Genomic DNA, 23,572 nt, shown 5'->3' with positions numbered 1-23,572 from the left:
GTAAATTTTGAAAATTTAGTTTTGAATATTTTTCAATGTTTAATTTCAAGTCAAACTTTTTTTTACATTTTTATTATTTTCGTCAATAAGAAAGTTACAACAATTCTAGGAATTTCATGTAAATTAGATGATCTAAATGTTTTGAAAGTTCAAATGAATAAAATATTTTTCATTAAATATATTTCCCAAGATTACTGACTGCGAAAAAGAAAACAAAAAAAATTAAAAACGAAAATTTAATATAGTTAGAAACTTAATATTTTTTTAAAATACTTGACACAAAATTATTGTGATAAAATTTTTATTTGAAAGAGGAAATAAATAAATTTTGTTCACTTAAACGTTCAAAACTTAAGAAACATCAAATTAGTTGAAAAATATCAGATTTCTGAAATGCTGCAAAAAATTTGGTTTTTTGGTGTCGATTGAAAATTTTGAAAATTGAAAATAATTGAATTTGAGAAGATTTCAAATTGAAATATTTTCAATTTTAATAATTATAATTTAAAATGTAAAAAATGTTTCCTCTAACAAAAAGTCTGTTTACTGACGTGCATTTACCCGTTAGAAGTGTTAATAATTATAATTAAATATTTCTATCAGGAAAACGAACCAAGAAACAGACTTTTTGTCAGAGGAAACATTTTATCAGAATTACATTTTAAGTTTGTCTTGAAAGTTTCAATTAATTTGAGTATTTTACCTAAACTATTTAAATGTTTTTTTTGTGAGCTTCTTTGAATTTTGAATAATTTTAATTAACTGAAGAAGAAAATGTTTTTAAAATATTTTCATTCAAATTTTTTGAAAATAATTGAACACTGTAAAATAATTAATTGAAAAATGTTTAAATAATTGGAAATAACCCAGCAGGATTTACGTTAGTTTTGGCTCCCAGTGGATTTTTTTTTATTTGTCAAATTAAAAAGCTCTTAATCACGCATTTGTTGTTCTTGACGTTTTAAATCCTGCTTGGTCCATTCGTCAAATTTTATTTCAAGAAATTTTGATTTAAAAAAATTTATTACAATTTTAAAAAATAATCCTGTTTTTGAAAAAAAATTTTAAAAAATTTGAATTTTATGAGAACTTAGAATTAATTTATTTATTTATAATACATGAAAAGAAAAATTTATCAAATTTTATAATTTTTCTGTTTTATGATTTAGGAAAAATATGGAAAGAAGGAAAGAAAATTATAATAAACTAATTAGAATAATTTTAATAATCGAAATATCAAAAAATACGATTTAATGATCTTTATTATTTTTGTATTATTACAAGTTAGTGACGCAACATTTTTTTTCCTCAGTAAATTATAATGGACATTTATAATTAATTAAACTTTTCGCAATAATTTTTAATAAATAAAATCACATTTGTCTTCATTATTTGTTAACTTATCCTCAAGGAAGAAATGATCGTCAGTTTGAAAAAAATACAGTTAATTATTTTTCCGCGTTTGCTAACTTTTTTTTCCCTGTTCAAAATAAATAATCTATTTTATTATTGTAATTATTATACACATTTCTCATTATGTTTTTCTATAAAAAGAGGAAAAATAATTTTTCTAATACATTCTTTTTTTGTCAACATTCACAATTCTATTCTCTAAACTAAAAAACGTTATTTTTACAGAAAACTTTATTATTTATTTATCGAAAATAGATAACTTTTTTATTACATCTTAAAAACAACTTATAGTAACATAAATATTTCTATAATACCCTTTTTTTGTATTTTATTTTCTTCATTTTTATGTGTAAATAAAATAATTTGATAAATTAATTCATATTTGCTAAAATAATAAATTTTTTAATTTCAATGCGTAAATAAAATAATTTGATAAATTAATTCATATTAATTAAAATAATAAATTTTTTTATATTTATTGATTCAATCTTTCAAGACGAAATTGTTATTAGACTTTTTTCTCGATTTTCCAGTCATCTTGAAAGACTGAATGAAAGTGAAAAGAGTTTTTATTCATTAAATTTATGCACTTTTGGAAAAAATTAAAAAAATTAAATGTTCTTACATCTTCATGATGTATTTTACATACCTATATATTTCTTTTTGATAAATTTTCCGTTTTTATCAAATTTTGCCATTGAATTCGATTGAAAAAAGTTCGATTAGAATAATTTGTAAATTTAGAAAAAGAAATTTATGTGAATGTTAATTTTGTTAAAGAAAATTTTGAACTGTTTAAAATTGAAAGAAAGACACATAATGTCTTAAATATTTTTTGATGACTAGAAATTAATACTTTTCTCAAACACTCTTTTCTGAGACATTACTTTGAATACTGCGATTACTTTCCCTTCGTGGATTACTTCGCAGGACTCGTTGTGTGATTGTTGGTCGTCGATCACTTCCAACTCTTCTTAAACTATTATCTCTTTCGACATTTTTTGATCCTCGGGGTCCACGTATATTTGAGTAGACAATGTAGACTGCCAAAATACCCACAGAAAACATGGCCACTCCCACTCCACTTACTGTCATTACCTGAAATTTATATTCATTCAACAATTATTCAATGACTGTTCGAGAAATTTTTCTCACTCAATTTTTTTAAAATTTGTTTTTAAATGTTTCAAATTCCAAATTCTTAAAAATTTGGATTTGACTATATATTTACTATTAGTAAGAAAAATGTAGTACAAAAAAAATTTGTTGGGATTCAACTATGTTTTTTTTTTAATAGGAGGGAAAAATTTGGAATAAAATTTCTAAACACTATAGCTAATTAATTTCTAATATAAATGTCAGGAATGAATTTGAAATTCTGAACTTTAATCTGTGGGGCCTCGAATATTCGAGTAGACGATGTACACAGCCAGAAATCCCAATGTAAACATGGTTACACCCACTCCACTCACTGTCATCACCTGAAATTTTTTTTATTTTTTGTCATTTGAATATTTTTTTTAGTGTTCTTGAATAATTTTATTTCAAGAATATCTTTTTTATATTTTTAAGAATTTGGAGTTAACATTAAGATATTAATTCTCTGCCTCTGATGTACTTGTTAACGAAGAAGCATACATTTTAAATATAAATTGGTTTGAATAATTTTAAACATAAAATATAGTTAAAAAGAAATTTTATATATTTTATCGATGTCGATAACGAATTTTTATTTAACAAAAATTTACAAAGTGCGGGCTTCTTTCAAACTGAATTTTAATGTTAAGGAGGTTGTTTACAGGTATGCAGACTTTCAGAAAAAATTTTGAATTGACATTAAAGAATTTTTTAATGTTATTGTTATTCGTATCTTCTGGAAGAAAAAATATCAAATTTCAAGAAAAAAATTTGAAACTTACAAAAATTGTTTATTTAGTCATTTTGCATATGATCAAAGTTTTCTTCATATTAAAAGGTTAAACTTTTTTAAAACTGATTTGATTTAAGTCAATGATGGCTTATTTTCTTCAGAAAATGGTTCTCCATAACTTGACCGCTCAGATTTATAAACAAATTCACCGTTTTGAAAATATGCTTATTTGTTTAAAAAAATTTTTTTAAATTAAATCACTTTTTTTAAACAAATATATGAAGAAAACTTTGATCATACGCAAAATAACTAAATAAACAATTTTAGTAAATTTCAAATTTTTTTCCTGAAAATTGATATTTGTTCTTCCAGAAGATATGAATAATTAAAAAATTCTTTAATGTCAATTCAATATTTTTTCTGAAGGTCTGCATACCTGTAAACAACTTCCTTAAACAAATTTTAATTCAACGTTCATTTATTTATTTTTTTGAAATCTGTAGTATAAAATGAATTATTTTGTCATACTTTCTAAATATTTGAATTAGTAAAAAGTAAAAATGATTACTAATTCGAATTAATGACTGACTTTTTGCTTTTGAATTAGTAAATTTTACTAATAAATTAGTAGAAAAATTACTATATTAGTAAAATTTACTAATTCAAAAGCAAAAAGTCAGTAACTAATTAAAATTAGTAAACATTATTACTAATTCAAATTTAGAGAGTATGTCAATCAAATTCGCCAGTTTTTCTACTGATCTCATAATTAAGACCAAAAATGTATCACAATATTACGAACAGTTTTGGATGCTGTTAATAGTTTCAATTTCAGAATCTTAGAAAAACTGTGTGACTAATTTGATTAATTTTTTTTATTTATTAAAAACTAAAATTAAAAAAAAAATTTAAACATTTTTTAAAATTAATTTTTTTATTTAGGTTTCTTTTTGAAATACTTAATGAATATAAATAACTAAAACTTTTCCCAATTCAATAATTTTTAAAATTGTTTTAAACATTTACATATTTCCAATTATTAAGCTCAACAACTTTTTAAAATAAGTTTTTAAAAAGGGTTAACATTTCTCCTCGATTTCAAAATGGAAAAAGTTTACAAAAAACCAAACTAAGAATAATTTTGAGACTTTCTGTAAATCACACTAGAAAGACTTAAAAAAATGTCAAAAATAACTGGAAATTGTTTAATTAAATTTGAAAGTTGTTTTCAATTCAACTTTGAAATATTCTAAATATAATAATAATTTTTTAAATTGAATTAGAAAAATTCTCAAAAATTGGACTCACGAAAATTAAAGAAATTTATATTAAAAAATCTATTAAATTATTAGTAAATTTTTAATTACAAATTCAAAAACAAAACAAAAATAGTCAATAATTCTAATTATTTAATATTTTTACTAATTCAGATTTAGCGAATTGGTTTTCATATTATTTCTGCAAGAAAATTTAAGAAATTATTCTATTCTCCATAATTTGCGTTAATAATAATTAATTCTTTTTTAGAATTTTACTCGCAGAGAAAAATTTTATTTCAACCAAATATATTTTGTTTGAGTTAAATAAACGTATATATTTGTCTCAAAACAAACAAGGTTATTTATTTGTTTTAAATAAAAATTTTATTCGACAAAAATAAAAATCATATATTATTTGGGACAAATAAAATTTTATTTAAACGAAATAAAATTTATTTGGCACAAATAAAAAGTATAGTTGGTTCTGGGTCAAATATATCTTTTCTATGGGTGTAAAAAATAATTTTTTTAAAAATGTTACAATTTTTGTATTTTTTATAATTATGAGAATAGAGTTTATTTTTTAATTTTAAATAATTTTGAATCTGAAATTATTTAGAAGTTAAAATTTATGTTTAAAAATAAAATGTAATTTGTTCCTAGTTTTCTTTTGAAATATTCTAAATATGATAATAATAATACAGTCGAACCTGGATAAGTGGAACATGAATTTCTTGAATATTTTTGAAGTAATTCGGCGTAAAAAAAATAATTTACTTATAATTTATACTTATAGTCCTGGTAATAAATCAATTTAAATAAAGTAAAGACCTAAGTCACTAGAAAACTTTTTTGCAAATACACAGATAGTAAACAACAAGTACACGTATCGAGTAAAATAATAGATGAATCGTGGTTTAATAAAAAGTTTTAGATTCCACTTATGAATAAGGTACATGAATAAAAAGTTCCACTTATAGAGGACACGTTCCACTCACAGAGGTAAATGAATGAAAAGTTCCAATTATAGAGGGATCGTTCCACTTATAGAGGTAAATTTAAGAAAATGTTCCACTTATAGAGGCCTTATTTCAAAAAATCAGTTTCACTTATAGAGGTAACGTTTTCCCACTTATAGAGGTTTTTTTCGATATTTTGCATTACTTGTGCAGGGACCGCAAAAAAAGTTCCACTTAAAGAGGATTCCCACTTATCCAGGGACCACTTATCCAGGTTCGACTGTAGTTCATTTATTTGTTAGGAATAAAATGGTAGTAAGTGTTTAATTATTATAAAATATTATTTTTTTATTATTAGTTTTATAATATTAATGATAATAATATAGTATAATGTAAAGAAATAAATCATAAGAATAGAAATAATAGCGCATAATAATTTTAAAAAGTGATATATAGAAAAATTTCCAAGAATTATGAAAATTTAAAATAAGTTTTTAAAAATTATTTAAAACGTAATTTTTTTATGTCAATAATGGTTTGTAATTTGCACTTTTTATGGAATTTTAAGTATATATTATTTTCTGCTTCTTTGTGAGGAAGCTTTGCATTATTTATTAATTTAAATTGTACAATTAAAATAATAAATGCTAAAAATTTTTGTTCGTAAATCAGTTGTTTATATATGGTACCTAAAGTACGTAATTTACAATGTCGAAGGCGATTCGAGGCCTGTAAAACTATAAAGTAGCAAATCCATTTTGTTATTTACAATAAACATTCTATATGGCAATTCTATTAAACGACAATTCAAGAAAATAAAAACTGAACAAACCAGAAGTAACATGCGAACATAGCACAGGCAGAGAATTAAATTATAATATTTTTAATTTCCTTTACTTACAATAATGTAAATTCTACTCTATGAGGGAGAGGGTGCTATTAGAATTACAACAATTTATTCTACAGTTAGTTCTTCATTATTATTGGTATAAAATATATTAATATTGATATTTTAGTTCTCGTTATTTAAATATTATTTAAGTACTCGGTATTTTTAAAACTATATACAATAAGGAAAAATTAAAATTGTGAATTATTTTCTGCATATACGTTAAGAAAAAAAATGAAATACCATTTGTCATTTTTCATAGAATAAAATTAAGGAGGAATAAAGTGAATCTTCTTGTGGAAAGTACATTTACTTATTTAAATTCTTTCAGAAATTGTCTCTGGCTTAGCGAGGCTTTGAGTCATTTAAAAAGGTGTTACGTCAAAATGGAATTTCTTATGTTGACGTGTTTTATCAAGTCCATTTTTTTCTTCTAAGGAAATGAATAATCATGTCAGCATTAATAGTATCAATCCGTTTTTTTGTTTCTATTTTTTTTGGATTAATTTTTTTTTCAATTCTATTACTAAATCTCGTCACGTGTCTATTCTAATTGCATATAATGACTACTTATATGACAATTAAATAACCCAATAAAATAAATTAAACACGGGCGAAATATAGGTGAATAAAATTATGTAATTTTCGATACTTTATAGTAAATACATAAAATGACATTAATAATATTGTCGTATCCTTTTCATTTAGAAGAGGAAAAAGAGTATCAACTTACCATTGTCCACCATTCACTTTCTTCCATTTCGGAAACGAAAACATGTGAATTATCATCGTCATCATTGTCGATTGAACTTTTCATTTCTTTTGTTGAAGTAGCGCATCCACTGCGTGATTCCTTTTGTTTTGAAATGAGTCTTTTGAAAATTTTTGGTACATGACCCGTGTCACCTTCCTCTTCATCGTCATCATTTGAAAAATCGTCATCGTCCTCATCGTCCGATGTACCCCATGCCATGTTTGCTTTTGTTTTGGTAATTTTCAATCTTCCTAAATTGTTTAATTTTGAATTTCTTGTTTTTAAGGAGAGATCCAAACCCTTTGTGGATGAATCTTCTTCGGCTACTTTTGTTGATAATACATTTACGATAATATTATTCCAATCTGTCGGATTTACTTGACCCTTGCATTTCTTCTTTTTACTATGAGCAATGAAAATTATTAAAATTAGGAGACTGATGTCTACAACGTTTGTAAGAACGACAAAAATGAGACGGTATTTATTATTTGTGGTACGATCCGAAGAAAAGAACCTTAGAAGCAAATCATCTTGAGGTTATGTTTGTTATTTTTACCTTAATTACATGATCCTGTTTAATTATTATATAAAACAAAAATTAGTTTTTATTGATTATTTTTTATGTAATGAAGACGTGAACATCAGTGGTTTATATTGAGAGTTGATCTTGTCTTTATCATTCGAAAAAAATTACAAACATAACCAACAATTTTTTGCTTCTACTATTTAAATTGTTTGTAGATCTTAACTGTCTTTTAAATGAAAGTTATAGGGATCACAGCTCATCCCCTTAAATTATTAAAATCCCCTAAAACACCTAAAATCATACATTTTCTTCTCTTTTCCTCTTACTTTTAAGAAAAATAAACATAAAGTAACTTTTACTTCTAAGAAAAATCCAAATTGTTTGGAATTTTTGACAAATGGTATTATTTCCAGATTAAATTTTACTAAATATGTAGTATATTTTACTAATTACACAGGTCAACAAAAAAAGACTTACTTTTTTTTATGAGATATCGGAATGGTTTCCGATGTATTTTTGGACGCTGAACACGATCCCGACTTCTAAAATTGCCCATCACGTCAGGATTTTGAGAAAAGTAGGGATAAAGACCCCAAAAACGCTTTTTTGAGGATTTTCAACATTTTTTTTCTCTTTAACCTGACGTGCTAGAGACTTCCACAAGGTATTAAATTAAAGCTTGTAATGTGCACTACAAGACTCATATCCGCATAAAATAAAAAAAAAATAAAAAGTTTTTTCAAAAAATGGGGTTGAAGACACCAAAAAGGTGTGTTTTTGGAATGCTTTAATAGACTTCATGCAATTGCTTGGATTTGCTTGAAAATTGTTACTCGGGGTTTTTAAAGTCGTTGATTACGAATCCGGAATTAGTTTTCAAAAATTTAAAATGGCGGAACCAAGATGGCAGATGTAAAAATTAAGAATTGCTTGGATTCGCTTGAAAGTTTGTTACTCCAGGGTTTTTGGGGTCGCTGATTACGAATTCGCCATTTTGAATTTTTGAAAACTAATATCGGATTCGTAATCAGTGACCCCAAAAACCTTAAGTAACCATTTTTAATCGAATCCAAGCAATTGCAAGAAGTCTATTAAAGCAATCCAAAAACACACATTTTTTTAGTGTCTTCTCTCTAAATCTGAATTAGTAGAATTCTACTAAGAAATAGTAAAATTTTACTAATTTTTAGTAGTTTTCATGGAAGACTTTTCCCCTTTTCAATTAGTAGAATATTACTCATTTTTAGTAATATTTTACTAATGTTTTAGTAAAATTTTACTAATTGAAAGTAACTTTTTTACTAAATGAATTAGTGAAACTGTTTTATCGACTATTAATAAAACAGTTCTACTAATTGTTAGTAGAATTCTACTAATCAATTAGTAAAATCTACTAATAATTAGTAAAATTTCACTATTTGTTAGTAAAATTATTACTAAATCATTTGGTGGAAGACTTTTCGTCATTTCATTAGTAACTTTCTACTAATTCAGATTTAGAGAGTTCAACCCCATTTTTTGAAAAAAATCTTAATTTTTTTTATTTTATGGATATGGGTCTTGTAGTGCTCATTACTTTAATTTAAGACCTTGTGGAAGTCTCTAGCACGTCAGGTTAAAGAGAAAAAAAATGTTGAAAATCCTCAAAAAAGCGTTTTTGGGGTCTTTACCCCCACTTTTCTCAAAATCCTGACGTGATGGGCAATTTTGAAAGACGGGATCGTGTTCAGCGTCCAAAAATACATCGGAAACCATTCCGATATCTCATAAAAAAAAGTAAGTCTTTTTTTGTTGACCTGTGTTATTTATCAATAAAATTTACTTCGGATATTACAAAATTTCCTAAAGAAATAACGATTTTTAATAGCAAAATTATTCAAATTGTCCTCGAACATTACAATTAGCTATTAAAAATTTTTATTATCAGAGTAAATTTTATTATATTTATGAAGTAAATTTTACTATTTTTGAAGGAAATTTTTCCAAGTCCAAATTAATTTCACTAATTTTTTTCTAAAATTTACTTCGTATACATAGAGTTTGAATAGAAATTTTTATTAAACAAGTTGTTCAATTCATGATCATTTAGCTTCCTCAATATAATATATACCTAACAATTGCTTAATTTTTTATTTTAGAATAATTTATTTAAAGTGTTAAGATAAAATTTCAAAAATATTTGAATTTTTGTGAGATGGTAGATATAAAATTATTTTAGAACTAAATTCAGTTAACTTTTTTCAACTCTAAACTGATTCTGACTACGAAAGCACAATTTGTTACAATTTTTCCATAAATTTTCCGACATTCCTGTCAATAGAAAAACTTATAATTATTCCTAGACCAAAAAATTATTTATCCAAACATTTGTTTCTCTTGACGAAATATATATAATTATACTACACTTGAAAATTTGTAAAAATAATTGATTCTTATAGAAGTGCGGAAATTGACATCACAATAAAGTTTCCTTTGAGAGGAAGCTAAATTAAAAAAATGTACAGACTACGGAAAAAGATAAAAAATATTAATAATTAACAGATAAAGTTTAACAAAAAAATAATTTGATTTTAAAAAGCTGTAATTATGAAAAAAAGTTTTAAAAAATCTTTAAAATAAATTTTATGCATTATAATACCTACAATAATTTTTACTTAATTTGAAAATTCACCTTTTTTTTAAAACTGAATCCCCTTTTTTAACTAATATAATATGAACAAATCACTGTGATACCTGAAGTTAAGTTCTTAAAAATTTGTACACAACAAAATTGGAGACAAATTAACTTTAAAAAAAATTCTACAAAATTTTTCATTTTTTAAAACGTTTTAGACTATTTAGTCTCATGTTAAAATCAAAAGCATATTTTCTTAACCCTTGCAGTCCCAGTGGCCGATACCCAAATAACCTGTACCTAAACTTACACTGAGAAAAAAGACTATTGGTTCAATAGCGCCAATGCTAATTCTACTTGAATTCAATTTTTTTGAAGCAATAATTTCTGTATTGAATTAAATAAATGGCGTTCATAAAATTCTATCTTAAACGTCAATGCAAGACAATTCTATTTGCATAAAAGTGCAATATGAAGTTAACAAAAGAATCGTGCAAGATAAATCTATTTCAATTTTTCCGTGCAAGACAATTCTATTTCAAAGTTTCAATGAAAGATAATTCTTAATCTTGACTTAAATAAAAAATACTCATTGAACCTCAAAATTGGTTTAACTAGTATAATTCTTTTGTTAACTTCATATTGCACTTATTTTGCAAATAGAATTGTCTTGCATTGACGTTTAAGATAGAATTTTATGAATAGGAGGCGTCGAATTAAATATTAAAAATAGAATAATTCATAATTTTCAACTAGAAGCATATTGTTGTCTAGTGAAATATTTAAAATAGTTGAAAATTAGGGTTGAAAGAATTTTATGTAAAAAATATTAATTAGTTTTAAATAAGTGTTGCAATTATTTTAAATAAAATGTTATTAAATTCATAAAAGATGGTATTTACAGTTAGTATAGATGTATATTTTAGACTATTCAATATGCTTTTGAATTAATAACCCGTGCTATTGCTATCTGCAATCGGTCAGAAAATATTTTGAATATTATGATTTGAAATTAGTTAGAAAAATAAACAAATTAATTTTCAAATAAAAAAATGAATAACACAGTACACAAAAAAGTGTTTTGGCCGAGGAGACAATACACTAGTATATTCCCATGTATTTTTTCCCGCTGAATCCGAATTCGAAGACAGATTTGCTCAAAATTTTGAGATAAACTAAAAAAAGTACTCAAAAACCGAATTAAAATAAAAAAAATGTATATTTTTTTGCATGATACTACACTAGTATATTCCCATGTACCTATTTTTTCCCGCTGAATCCGTATTCGAAGTCAGAATTGAGAGAAGTGCTCAAAATTTTGAGATAAATTTAAAAATTGATAAAAAGAGCGATTTAAAATAAAAAACTGGAAATATTTTGCTATGACACTACACTAGTGTATTTCCATATATTTTTTCACTCAGATCACGAATTCGAAGTCAGAATGATCAAATTGGCTCAAAATTTTGAGATATATACAAGAAAATCTGCTAAGAAACACAAATTTTGTGACAGTTTGAGAATTCTGACTTCGCGTAGTGTCATAGCAAAAAATTTCCTTTTTTTATTTTAAATCGCTTTTTTATCATTTTTCTGAGATAATCTCAAAATTTTGAGCAATTCTGTCAATTCTGACTTCGAATTCGGATTCAGCGGGGAAAAATACATAGGAATATACTTGTGTAGCGTCATAAAAAATTTTGTTATTTTTTTTACTTTAATTCGGTTCTTTTGAGTCGTTTTTTGAGTTTATCTCAAAACTTCGAGCAAATCTGTCAATTCTGAGCTTGAAAACAAAGTTTTATTTAAAAAAAAGCTTCAAAAATTGTAAAAATCAATTTTTTCATTTGGCAATTTTGTTGTACATTCAAAAATATATTTTCTACAAAATTACGCATGGATTTCATAATCCGCCAATAAATATGAAAGCTGATATTCAAATTTGAAAATATTTGATCCAATAAAGCTATAACGATGAAATTAAAATATAATCAGATTTGCTTGAAAATTATGATTTCGCTTCGGGATCTATTACATTTTCAATTTTGAAAATCTATCTTCAGATTCGTAATCAGCGAGCATAAAAACACCCGAGTGTCAACTTTCAAGCAAGTTTGACTGATTTCTAATTTTGAATCTGTCATTTTGAATTTTGAAAATCAGATTTCAGATTCGTAATTAGCGACTCTACAACCCGTATAGTTACCGGCCTGTTTGTAAATATTTATATCGAGTTTTTTTAATAATGGAACTGAAAGGGTTAATTTTTGAAAATTATTTTGAGGAATTAATGAATTTACCATAAAACGTCGAGAGCTTTTGTGTAAACGTCAAGTGCGTCTTGTAACCACCGAACATCTCTCATTTCTTCGGTGTCATACGTTCCAGCTCCATCTTCGTTCCACCATCTTGATCTTTGCACCCTCTGTTCCAAACCATCAAAATCAGTTCTGTAATTAATGGTAAAATGTTCATTATTTTCTTAATTGTCAAATGTTTCGAAAAAAATCAATTTTTAGTTTCTTTTTCTTTTAATTCATAAAAATAAAGATGAGAAAAAATAGACTTTTCATACCTCAGGCACAAAATAGGCGCTTTTAGATAGCAGCCGACAGGAACTAAATGCCATTCATTTGTCCACTTGAATAAAAATGGCGACCTTTTTTTCCCATGGGCAAAAAAAAAACAGCTAGTCCCATGCGTTATTTGTGCTCATGGGAAAAAAAGGCCGCCTTTTTATTAAGTCGAACAAGTGAATGACTTTTACTCCCTGTCGTCTGCTATCTGAAATCGCCACTTTTGTGCCTTTGGAATAAAAAATATCGTAAGTAACACGGGACTTAAAGGCTGCCAATTTATTTACGATGATTTTTGTGACACGAGTGGAGGTCAAGGGCGCCCTCGACCTCCACTCGTGTCACAAAAATCACCGTAAATAAATGGCTGCCTTTACGTACCTTGTTGCTTAATATACTATTGAAGTCTTTTTTTATATTTAAAGCAGCAAGAAATGTTTAAAATAGAAAACCAGCATTTGCGATCAATGAATGATTATTACTTATATAGTGTAAGATCCTTAGCCTCAATAATTATGAAATATGCAAAGGATATTTTATGTTAATCATTTATATCAAATGCTAAAGCTTTTTAATTAATTTTAATATCAGTTTTCTGTTTTTACAATTCATAATTACATGGCTATTAATTTAAAATTCATGAAGTGAAAATAAGTTTTTATATTAGGTAAATTTTTTTATAATTTTTAATATTTTAATCTATTTTTTAACTCTATATACAAGTGATGCTTTCCGATGAAAGTGATCTTACTTTCTAAATTGTATGTTTAGGACAATTTTTAATTAGCTGAAGCCAAAAACAATTTTTATTAATTTACTTAGGTAGTATTAAAAAAAGTAAATAAAAATTGTTTTTGACTTTAGCGTAAGGTGCTTTTGATCGGAAAGCGTTATATGTGCTCTATTTTTATTATCATTCTCATGAAGGATTTAAATTTCCGTCTACGAATTACCTGTTTAGTATGACAAATATTGTTGAATATTTCCGTTTAGGAAATCATTTGTTATCTATACTTAGTAAATTAGAAACGATTAACTTTTAACAAAAGAACGATAATTTAATTCTTTGTAGTAAATTTTTTGCTTTCAAAAGTTTAAAATGTAGGAATTAGAATGCAAATGACGTTTCATATTATTACTGTATCGACCTTCGAGAAAGTGGTAAGAAATATAAGTTAACTAGGAAGTCGTTCAGAGAAGTTAATTCTTATTGTAAATTGCAATTTAGTTGCAAAAAGGTGTTCCTTAATTCAAGGCTAAAATTCCTTGTTTTACTTTTTACTGTGTTTTTCAAAAACCGGTATTCGTAATTAATATAACAGAAAGCAATTAAATATTCAATTCAATTTTCAGTATACATATATATATCGTTGAGGAAAATGCATCTCTAACTTCACAAATCAAATTATCATGATACACTGTTAGATTCCAATTAAAACGGAAGATACGTAATAATTTAGATGTGTCATCATCATCATCATCATCAGTGTATTGAAAAAATTGCGTTATTTTTCATATAAATTCCTAAATAATAATTCATACGTATTTTCTTTTTTTTAACTACGTGTTATATATGAGAGTTATCTAATAAACGTTACCTGGCATCTTCTAAGAGTAATATTGAATTAGTCGAATTTACACGATTTAAATATCCTTCTAAATTTCCTTCGCTAACCACCAGAATCGATGCATTCATTGATCCGGTAAAAAGTCCATTACTAGGTTTCCCAATGTGCACGATTTTCGATGAATAATCTGGTTTTGAAAGATAAGTTTTTCTTTAACTTTGTTGTATAATGGGCGGGTATTTATAATAATTATGTAGAAATTTTTGTAATTTAATATTTTTTCTTTATTTTTAAGGACTCTTTCTAATGTATATAATTTATAAGTAAATTTATTATTAAAATTCCCATTCACCATTCAAGATCCGTAATCTTTTCTTGATACACTAATACATTATGAATGAAGTTAGATATTTACATTCTACAAGGATTAAAAAACTTATAATTTGAAAAAAGAAAAAATAAAGTGTAAAAAAGTCTATAGTTATGTGAATAAAGCTCTTGAGTGGAAAATATTGTGCAAAAATAATTATAGATTTTAAAACGCTATAAAGTTTTATTTAAAAAATAGAAATCAGAAAGTCTGACAACAATTTTAAAAAAGTGTCTTTTTTTGCAGAATTTTCTACCAAATTTTTTTTATTGATTATATTCAATATTGTAAGAGACATTTTTTTCTTGTAATGAAAGAAAAAATTTTGTTGATAATTTATTTGCTGGTTTGTATTTACTATGTAATCAAAATGTGTCTAGGATAATGCTAATACATATAATCTTATCGTCTTACCATCTTCGTCATGATCGTGTACCAAGACACAAAGACCTTTTGAAATAGCTTCCATCGTTAATTTCTTGGCAATATTTTGCACATCATCATCATTGTCATCATTATTCTGTGCAACTAAAGTAAACGTTTTCCAATTCAGAGCATGAAGGATCTTCATAATTCCCTAAAAGAAATGATTTCTTTTATTTAATTCATTTATGATTCAGTATTTCTTTGAAGTAATTTTGTTTTCTTCTAGAAAAAAATTCTCTATTGCATTCTACCCAAAGTTTTCTAATTTTCGTTCATTTAAAAATTATACATATATCTTTAGAAAATAGTATGCTCTACAAGTTTTTAACGTTCAAGTGAATGAAATATTTTTTATTAAAAATATTTTCATACATTACTAATTGCAACAAAAATTTTAAACTCGAATTCAACATTTAGAAACTATAAATAATTTTATAATATGTCAAGTAAAATTGTGATAAAAGAATTTTAATTTAAAGAAGAAATAAAATAATAAGTTTTGTTAATTTGAATGTTCAAAACTTTAGGAACATTAAATAGTAAAAACAATAGTGTTGCCACAGGTCAGAGATATCAAAATAAAGAAATAAAGATTTTCATTTGTAATAATATAACAATTATGGATATTTTTCCATCTTATAATAATTATAATTAGCAGAGAAAAGGTTTTAGTTAAAAAAGAGTTGCAATTTTAAAAAATAATTGAATTTCAGAAGATTTTTAACTAAAATTTCCGAAAATTTTAATTGCTGTAAAAGGATTAATAATAATTATAAATTATTTAAGTCCTAAATACTTAATTATATAATTCACAAAAATATTAATTTTCTCAGAAATTTCATTTCAACTTGAATTGAATTGAAAGTAATTAAATTTGCTAAAGACTTTTACTTGACATTTTAAAAAATTGAATTTTTAATTGAATATAATTTTTTTAATTTAATAATTTTAATAATTTTACAAAGAGTCATATTCAAATATAACTCATACGTTTATTCAGTGATAAATGCGGCATTAACCTTCCGTTGACACACTAGGTCATTTTGATCCGGATTAAGAATTAATTAATTTATAATTCAAATTTATTGAATAAAAAATTTTCGATTACGATTTTTATTATTGATTATAAAATTTTTATTTTTATTAAAAAGAATTTTTTCTTTCATTCTACTACAAATTATATTTACATTTATTTAAAACATCAGGGATATAGCTTATTCTATAATATAGGTACTTCTGTACATCACCAATTTATAAACTAATTTTATACAAATTTAATTAAATATTTTTAAACTTTATGTAAAACAATCATATTAAAAGAATCTTTCTTTCTTTTTTTGTTTTTTTTTTTCTTTTCTCTTTTTTATTTTAGAACATCGACTGATGATAAAGTTTAGATCAAATTGACCCAGTGTCTGAAAAATTAGGTTCTGCAAAAAATTTTAGTTTTATTTTTTTTTCAAGGTAATTGAATATTTATAAACATATAATTGAGATTTTTCAAAATAATAGAATTTTTCTAAAATTCTATTAAAACTAATTTTAATTTTTTAAGAATTTTAATGTCTCTATAATGTTCTGAACGTTCAAATGAACGAAATTTACTTATTTCTTTTTCAAATCCAAATTTTACTGCAATAATATTGCGTCTATAATATTAATAAAATAAATGACAAAGATTCTAGAGTTTTAATTTTGTTTTTGCTTTTTATAGTAGTCAGTAATTTTTGGAAATATTTATGTTGTCAAAAAATTCGTTTATTTGTAAGTTCAGAACTCGTGAATCACAATAAATAATTTTATTTCAAAAATTTTTAAAATATGTTTAAAATAAAACACCCTTAAAGTTTAAAATAAAATTTTTCCTTTTTTAAAATAATCTTTCTCAATAGTTAAAGGCCCCTTGAATGGTTTTATTCTCTTTGAATCCGAAATAATAGAAAATAGATTTAGTACGAATCAGGGAAAAGGGTTAAAATTCTATCCGAAAGTCAGGGAAAAATACGTAACTAAATAATTAAAATTTTTATTGGTGATATTTCTAAAAATCAGGGAAAAGCCAGGCAAAACGAAAACCAAATTTGTTGCAAACCCTGGAAAATTACCCAACTAAATAATTAAAAAATTTTTTTACTGATATTTCTAAACAGTACATTTACTAACTCGAACAATGTATGCATCCGATTCTTTAGGCATGTAGTGCATAAAGGGCGAATTTGATGCTTTTCTTAGAATATGAGGTATTCTTAGGACTGAAGTTACTTTCTGTACAGCCTCAGCATTTGTTATTGTGTCTGGACCAATTATTCCTGAAATGAAAAATTTTTCTTTATAGCAACAAATATGTCTATATTGTGTCTCATATTATGAAAAAGGGAGGAGCTATTATGCCTCGAGGAAATAATTATTGTAGTATATGAATTATTGTCATTAAATATGCAGCTTCATGCTACAGACTTTGAAAAGATAATTTCAAAATAAAAAAAAATATATAAATATATAAAAAATCAAAAAAAAATTCCTTGACAAAAATGTCTATGTTGGTCACGGCCTTTATTCTTGTATTGCCATTCACTCTAAATGAATCGTTAATGAATCCCTATTGAATGACAATAAGTTAACTCTCCGTTCACTGGAAGCTTGTATTTATAAATTGTTATAATTATTAAAAGTCAAGTTTACGATATTATAGTGGTATATTGTCGATATTCAATAAAAGATAATTTCTACGTCATTATTCAACAACGGGTTTTTTTTATTGATAGGAAGAGAAATGATCTTTCGTATAAAGAATTAATTTGCAACTTTCTTAATGCAGAAGAAGATAAATTGAAATACCATTTTTGACTCTACTGTGCTACCAACTTTGTTAGAATAGAATACATTATTTGAATGCATTAAATTACTTATTACACAACTATTAATTGTTAAATGTACAATTAGATTTTTTCTGGTAAAAGTAAATTCAAATTCTATTGACGGAGATTAATATTCATTTTATACAGTTATCAGATTAGCATATTAATTGTATAATTATGTTAATAATCATCCACAATGTATGATTTAATTCTTGTTTAAGATTGCGCCATATTTTTTTTATTCCTCCATCGGGTTGATTTAAAAAAATCGAAACTAAAAATATAAAATTAAAAAAGAATTGGAGAGCTAATTGTCGTTTTTATTGATGTCTACTTACCTAAATGGAATGGTGGTTGTAAGCAGTTGACATCTGCCTTAACAAGAGCTCTCATTGAAGCTTTCATTGCCCCTGCAATGCTTCCGCACGTGTCCATAACAGCCAAGTCTGAATATAATGAAAAATATTTTTAAAAAAATAGATTTTAATTTAAATTTTTTATCAGGATTATATTGACAGATGTCATTAATTCAAGGTCTGGAGATCATTTTAATTGTTCAATCATATTAGTCTGTATTATAGTTCAATCTATAAAATGCGTTTCAATATACTACTTTAGAATATTTATAGGTCAGGAATTTGAATAAAAAATATGAACTTTTTGTACTATTATGTCTTATTATGAAATTATAATTTTTGAATACGTAACATTACAAACATTTGAGAAAAAAATATTTAATGATTCTTTGTTGATACTTGTTCTCCAGTGATTTATTAAAAGCAATAATGGAATTTGCACCTTCTACAAAGTTCACCTTTGATGATAAAAAATGCGAAATTTTTATATAGTTTTCTGAAGATTTCGATTTTTAAATTTCCGTTTGAACTGATAAGATTTTCTTTAAAATTTTTTGCAATAGCATGTATCAATATTATGTAATATTAATATCCCTCCAAAATACTTAAAACTGTATAACAAATATTTCCAAAACTGCTTTAATATTGCTACTTTTGATGTAAATTATACATAAGTATTTATTTTAATATTGCTTTAAGTGGCAATGTTGCTAGCATAATTACAAATTTGGAAACATTTTTTTGTTGCTCCACGGAAAAGCGAATTAAGTAACTTTTATTATAGTTTTATAATAAAACCTTAACTAACAGGAACTTTTGATATTTTTTTTTGAAGCAGTAAAGCCTCTGAATTTTCTGCAATTTTAGTGTATTTTTGTAAACTTCTGCTATTTTAATTAAATTTTATTTTCGGTAGTTAAATTTCTATGCAATTTTAGTAATTCTTACTATTTACTGAGTCAATTTTACTATTTTAAATAAATTATTTTAGAATTTTAAAACTTCTTAATATTTATCCTTTTGGTGATACTCGTATTGCTGTAACAATAACTTTTGAAAATTCAGTCAACTATTACTGTTTTTTATGTAAAATTTACTTTTGGAAGCACTGAAATGTAACTTTTACTATATTTTCAAAGAAAAATCTCTTAACTTTCTGTAATTTTAGTGTATTTTACTATTTTTAATAAATTTTAGTAAATTTTACTTTCTGTGGTAAAATTTATAAGCAATTTAGTAACTTTTACTATTTCCCGATTAAATTTTACTATTAATTAAGTAAGGACGCAGTAAAAAGTAACTTTTACCTAATACAAGGAAAAGTCTCTTAACTGTCTGCCACCTACTACTTTCGTCAGTAAAATTTCTTTATGGCAATTTTTATTATTTCCGATGTAAAATTTACTATTTTAAATAAATTTTAGTTAATTTCAGTAAAGTTTATTTTGGCTAATGAAATTTCTGTGCAATTTCAGTAATTTTTCCTATTTCTGGAGTAAATTTTACTATTTTAAATAAATTTTGGAATTTTGCACCATTTTTATTAAATTTTTTTTAGTAAGATTTTTATTTTTAGTTAAATCTACTTTCATTAGTAAATTTCTGTTCAATTTTTTCATCTTTTACTATTTTCGAAGTAAATTTTACTATTTTAAATAAATTTTAGTAAATTTAATTAATCTTAATAATTTCTGTACAATTCTAGTAAATTTTACTATTTCCAAAATAAATTTTACTAATATTGTTTATTTACTCTCCCTGCCTTTCGCAGGGTTCGAGACTCCCTAATACATTATCATCTACTTAACCTAATCAATACAAAATTTTTTGGTAAAATTTATATTTTTATATAAAATTATAGGGGAGAGTGGTCCTAAGTTGGCCGCCTAAGCAAATTGGTCGAAAATAGTAACAAAATGAAATTTAATCACTTCGGCAAGTATATATTAGTGTTCAGAGATCGTTTTGCTATAATTTTGTGGTATTTAGAACGTTATAGAATGACTTTTGCAGTCTTAATACAATAAATCGCGAAAAGCTGCATTTTGGACATTTCAGAAATAGCGGTCCAAAGTTGGCCACCCCCTGGTCCTAAGTTGGCCACCACTTTTTTTCGCTTGAGTATAAGGAAGAAATGCATATTCTTTTCAATTACGCAGAAATTTTACAAATTTGATACATTTAGGAGAATAAAAACGCATTATTTAACTATTTTTGTTTAGAAAATGAAGCAATATTTTATTTCATTTATTTACAGTGGTGGATGGCTGTAGAGACAGGCGTTTTTGTACTTCATTTTTTCTAATGTTTTTTAAACCATTTTTTTTTGTTTTTTGTCTTTGTTTAATTCCTACGTTACACTTTTACGGTCTTTCTCGTGATAAAAAACACAAAAAAGAAATAAAACATAAATAAAAACAAACAAAAACAATAGGTGGCAAACTTAGGACCACTGTAGATTTTTACAAGTTTCAAATTATTACGCTAATAAAAAAAATTTATTTAAAAAATCAACAGAACCTCTTATTACAACATTAAATAAAGGAACTAGCGCACACACTTATTTAGAAATTTTTAATTATTTATCTCTTGTAGCTGCTCTCGAAAAAACAAGAAAAATCAAATTTTTTTGGTCAAAAACAATATTATTGTCCTCACAATGCGTAGAAGAATCTTAGATTATAATTAGGTCCATAAATTATATCATGGTTTATCAATATATCATACCACAAAATTATAGATTCGTCCAGTATACCATCTCTGAGAAATGCAGGGTGGCCAACTTAGGCCCACGGCCAACTTAGGACCACTCTCCCCTATTATATTATAATATAATTATATTTTATTAAAATTATATTTTATGTAAAATTTATATTTTTTAATTTTATATTTATATTTTTTATCTTTGTAATAAAAATGTTTGCTATTTCTATCATTTTTTACCATTTTCAAAATAAAATCTACTTTTGGATCCGGTAAAAAATAATTTTTTCTTTTTAAATTTTAATAATCAATTTTATTAAAATTGTTTTTTGGTAGTAAAATTATTTTTATTATTTCCAAAATAATTTTTACTATTTTGAATAGATTTTGGTAAATTTATTAGATTTTAGTAACATTTATGTTCAAGCATAACATTTTTGTGCAATTTTGGTAACTTTTCCTATTTTTTTATTGTCAATTTGGCTTTTTGAATATTTTCAGTGTAAATGTATCTTTATTATTTTTATTGTTAATTTATTGTAATTTGCATTTGATGATATACTTAGTTTTGTTGTTCTTAATTTATTATTAATTTTTATTAAATATATTTTTTTAACTGTTGTTGTTCATTTGTATTATTTTTTATTGACACTCTGATGTAAAAATCATTTATATGTCAAAACATTGGAACAAATTTTTATTAAGAACCATTTAGCCGAATGTATTAGTTTTATTATTTTCCTACAATTTGAATAAATTTTAGTAAAATTTACTCTCGGTAATAAGATTTCTAGAGCATTTTGGTAACTTTTATTATTTTTAGAAAAAATTTTAATAAAATTTACTTTCGATAGTAGATATTATTGACTCAGGAAACAGTAAAAGTTGACAAAAACACGTAGAATTTCCAGATAGTTCAGGTTTTACTTTGTAGATAGTAAAAGTTACTTTATATTTTTTGCGTGATAAAAATCAAAATCGTTAACTAGACGAAAAGGAATTATTGTGCTCATACTACGATTTCTAATTTAACCATTAGGAAAACAGGTTGTTGGAAGAAATTTTTCTTAATCGGATTTATTACTTGGAGCAATAAATCTGTTTAAAGAAGAACACATTTTTTAACAGAAAATAAATGTTTAACTGAAGTTTAACGAATATTTAACGAATTTTTTGCAATAAGCCACTTTGGTGATTTAATGGATTGCTAAATATTCTCAAAATACTTTTAAATTTCTTCCTTCTTTCTCCTTGTAAAACAATACAAAAAGAAAGGCAAATAATATTGGAAAGTAGGAATTAAAAATAGTGTAGTAATTAAGAGCTTGATTAAAAATGATAATAATTTTAATGAATCAGAAAATAATCAAATGATTGGATGTACATAGTTGATGATGGAAATAAAAGAAACTACTTTTTAGCTGCATTTTTCTAATTTTTATTATCGAATTTTATCGGCATAATAATCAAGCAGTAGTAAATAAATTATAAAGGAAAAAAATGGACCTATTTTATATCCATTTGTCTTATTATTGTGCGCTTCGGTAAGAAACCTGGCAGCCTCGAAGAGCATAACTCCCTTGGAAGACAATTTTCTGCATGCAGGATCGTCGTGTACTCCAGTGAGAACAGAAATTTGCGTAGGTCCATTGCACGCGGTTCTAACACCACACGTGCAAGCACTAATTACTGTAATAATCACTAACCAAGTGCACGTAATTTTTTCCATGTTTTCTTTATTTCTTAGAACTTCACTTTTTCTTTTTTAAATCAAAAATTTTGACTAATAAAATTTGCAGTGATATGAAAAATACGAGAATACTATGTCATTATTGGTCAACTATTTTTTTTTTGGTTTAATTATTTGAATAACATTATTTTAAAATTACTTTAAAATTAATTATAATAAAATTAAATTTTAAAAGATGTTTATGATTATTTTTGTTATTTGGCGGTCATCAATCTTGAAAGAACTTCTTCGGACTGCGGACCTTGGTATTGAAAAAACGAGTTTTATACGGAAGCCTCTGGGATATACTCAATGTACTTCTAGGGTTTTAAACGAGGTCGAGGAGACTCTCAAAACCTAGAATATAATTTACATCAGTTCTTTGATTGTCAGGCAAATGTAATCTTTAGGAAAAACTGAAATCGATTAAAACATTAGCTGATTTTTAAAAAAAGAGTGTGAGCATTTGATGTAATCGAGTAATACTTGAAAATCAATAAGTATGACTATGTTCTCAATTCTATGTTCACGGTAAAAAGAAAATCTTAATTTAAGATCAGTCTTAAATTCAGCACTGCCTGCTAACACGTAAAATCCTCAAAAATTCGTTGCGTAAATTCAGCAATTGGTCGACTTAAGAATGCTGTATCTTAATTTAAAACTTTCTTTCTGTCTTAAAGTCAGGGATTTTTATTAAGTACT

At 24.9% G+C, this 23,572-nt stretch overlaps 1 protein-coding gene across 2 annotated transcripts; it reads right to left on the bottom strand.

The window, feature by feature from the left end:
• Positions 1-1,399: 1,399 nt before the first annotated feature.
• On the bottom strand, positions 1,400-23,149 carry LOC122504031. 2 transcript variants are annotated; one of them, XM_043614914.1, is made up of 9 exons: positions 22,648-23,149; positions 18,421-18,528; positions 17,388-17,533; positions 15,213-15,375; positions 14,459-14,615; positions 12,585-12,734; positions 7,124-7,547; positions 2,798-2,894; positions 2,373-2,511 (listed from the first exon to the last, which is right to left on the bottom strand). In XM_043614914.1, the coding sequence occupies exons 1-8, from the start codon at positions 22,868-22,870 to the stop codon at positions 2,799-2,801; spliced, it is 1,467 nt and encodes a 488-aa protein (XP_043470849.1). In that variant the 5' UTR covers positions 22,871-23,149; the 3' UTR covers positions 2,373-2,511; position 2,798. The 2 variants fall into 2 exon arrangements, with proteins under 2 accessions (XP_043470840.1, XP_043470849.1); XM_043614905.1 differs by lacking the exon at positions 2,798-2,894 and having other exon boundaries at positions 1,400-2,511; positions 22,648-23,147.
• Positions 23,150-23,572: the final 423 nt, after the last annotated feature.

The sequence above is a fragment of the Leptopilina heterotoma genome, unplaced genomic scaffold (assembly GCF_015476425.1).
Source record: "Leptopilina heterotoma isolate Lh14 unplaced genomic scaffold, ASM1547642v1 Lhet_11, whole genome shotgun sequence".
Lineage (NCBI taxonomy): Eukaryota > Metazoa > Arthropoda > Insecta > Hymenoptera > Figitidae > Leptopilina > Leptopilina heterotoma.
This window is presented reverse-complemented; position numbering and strand designations above follow the sequence as displayed.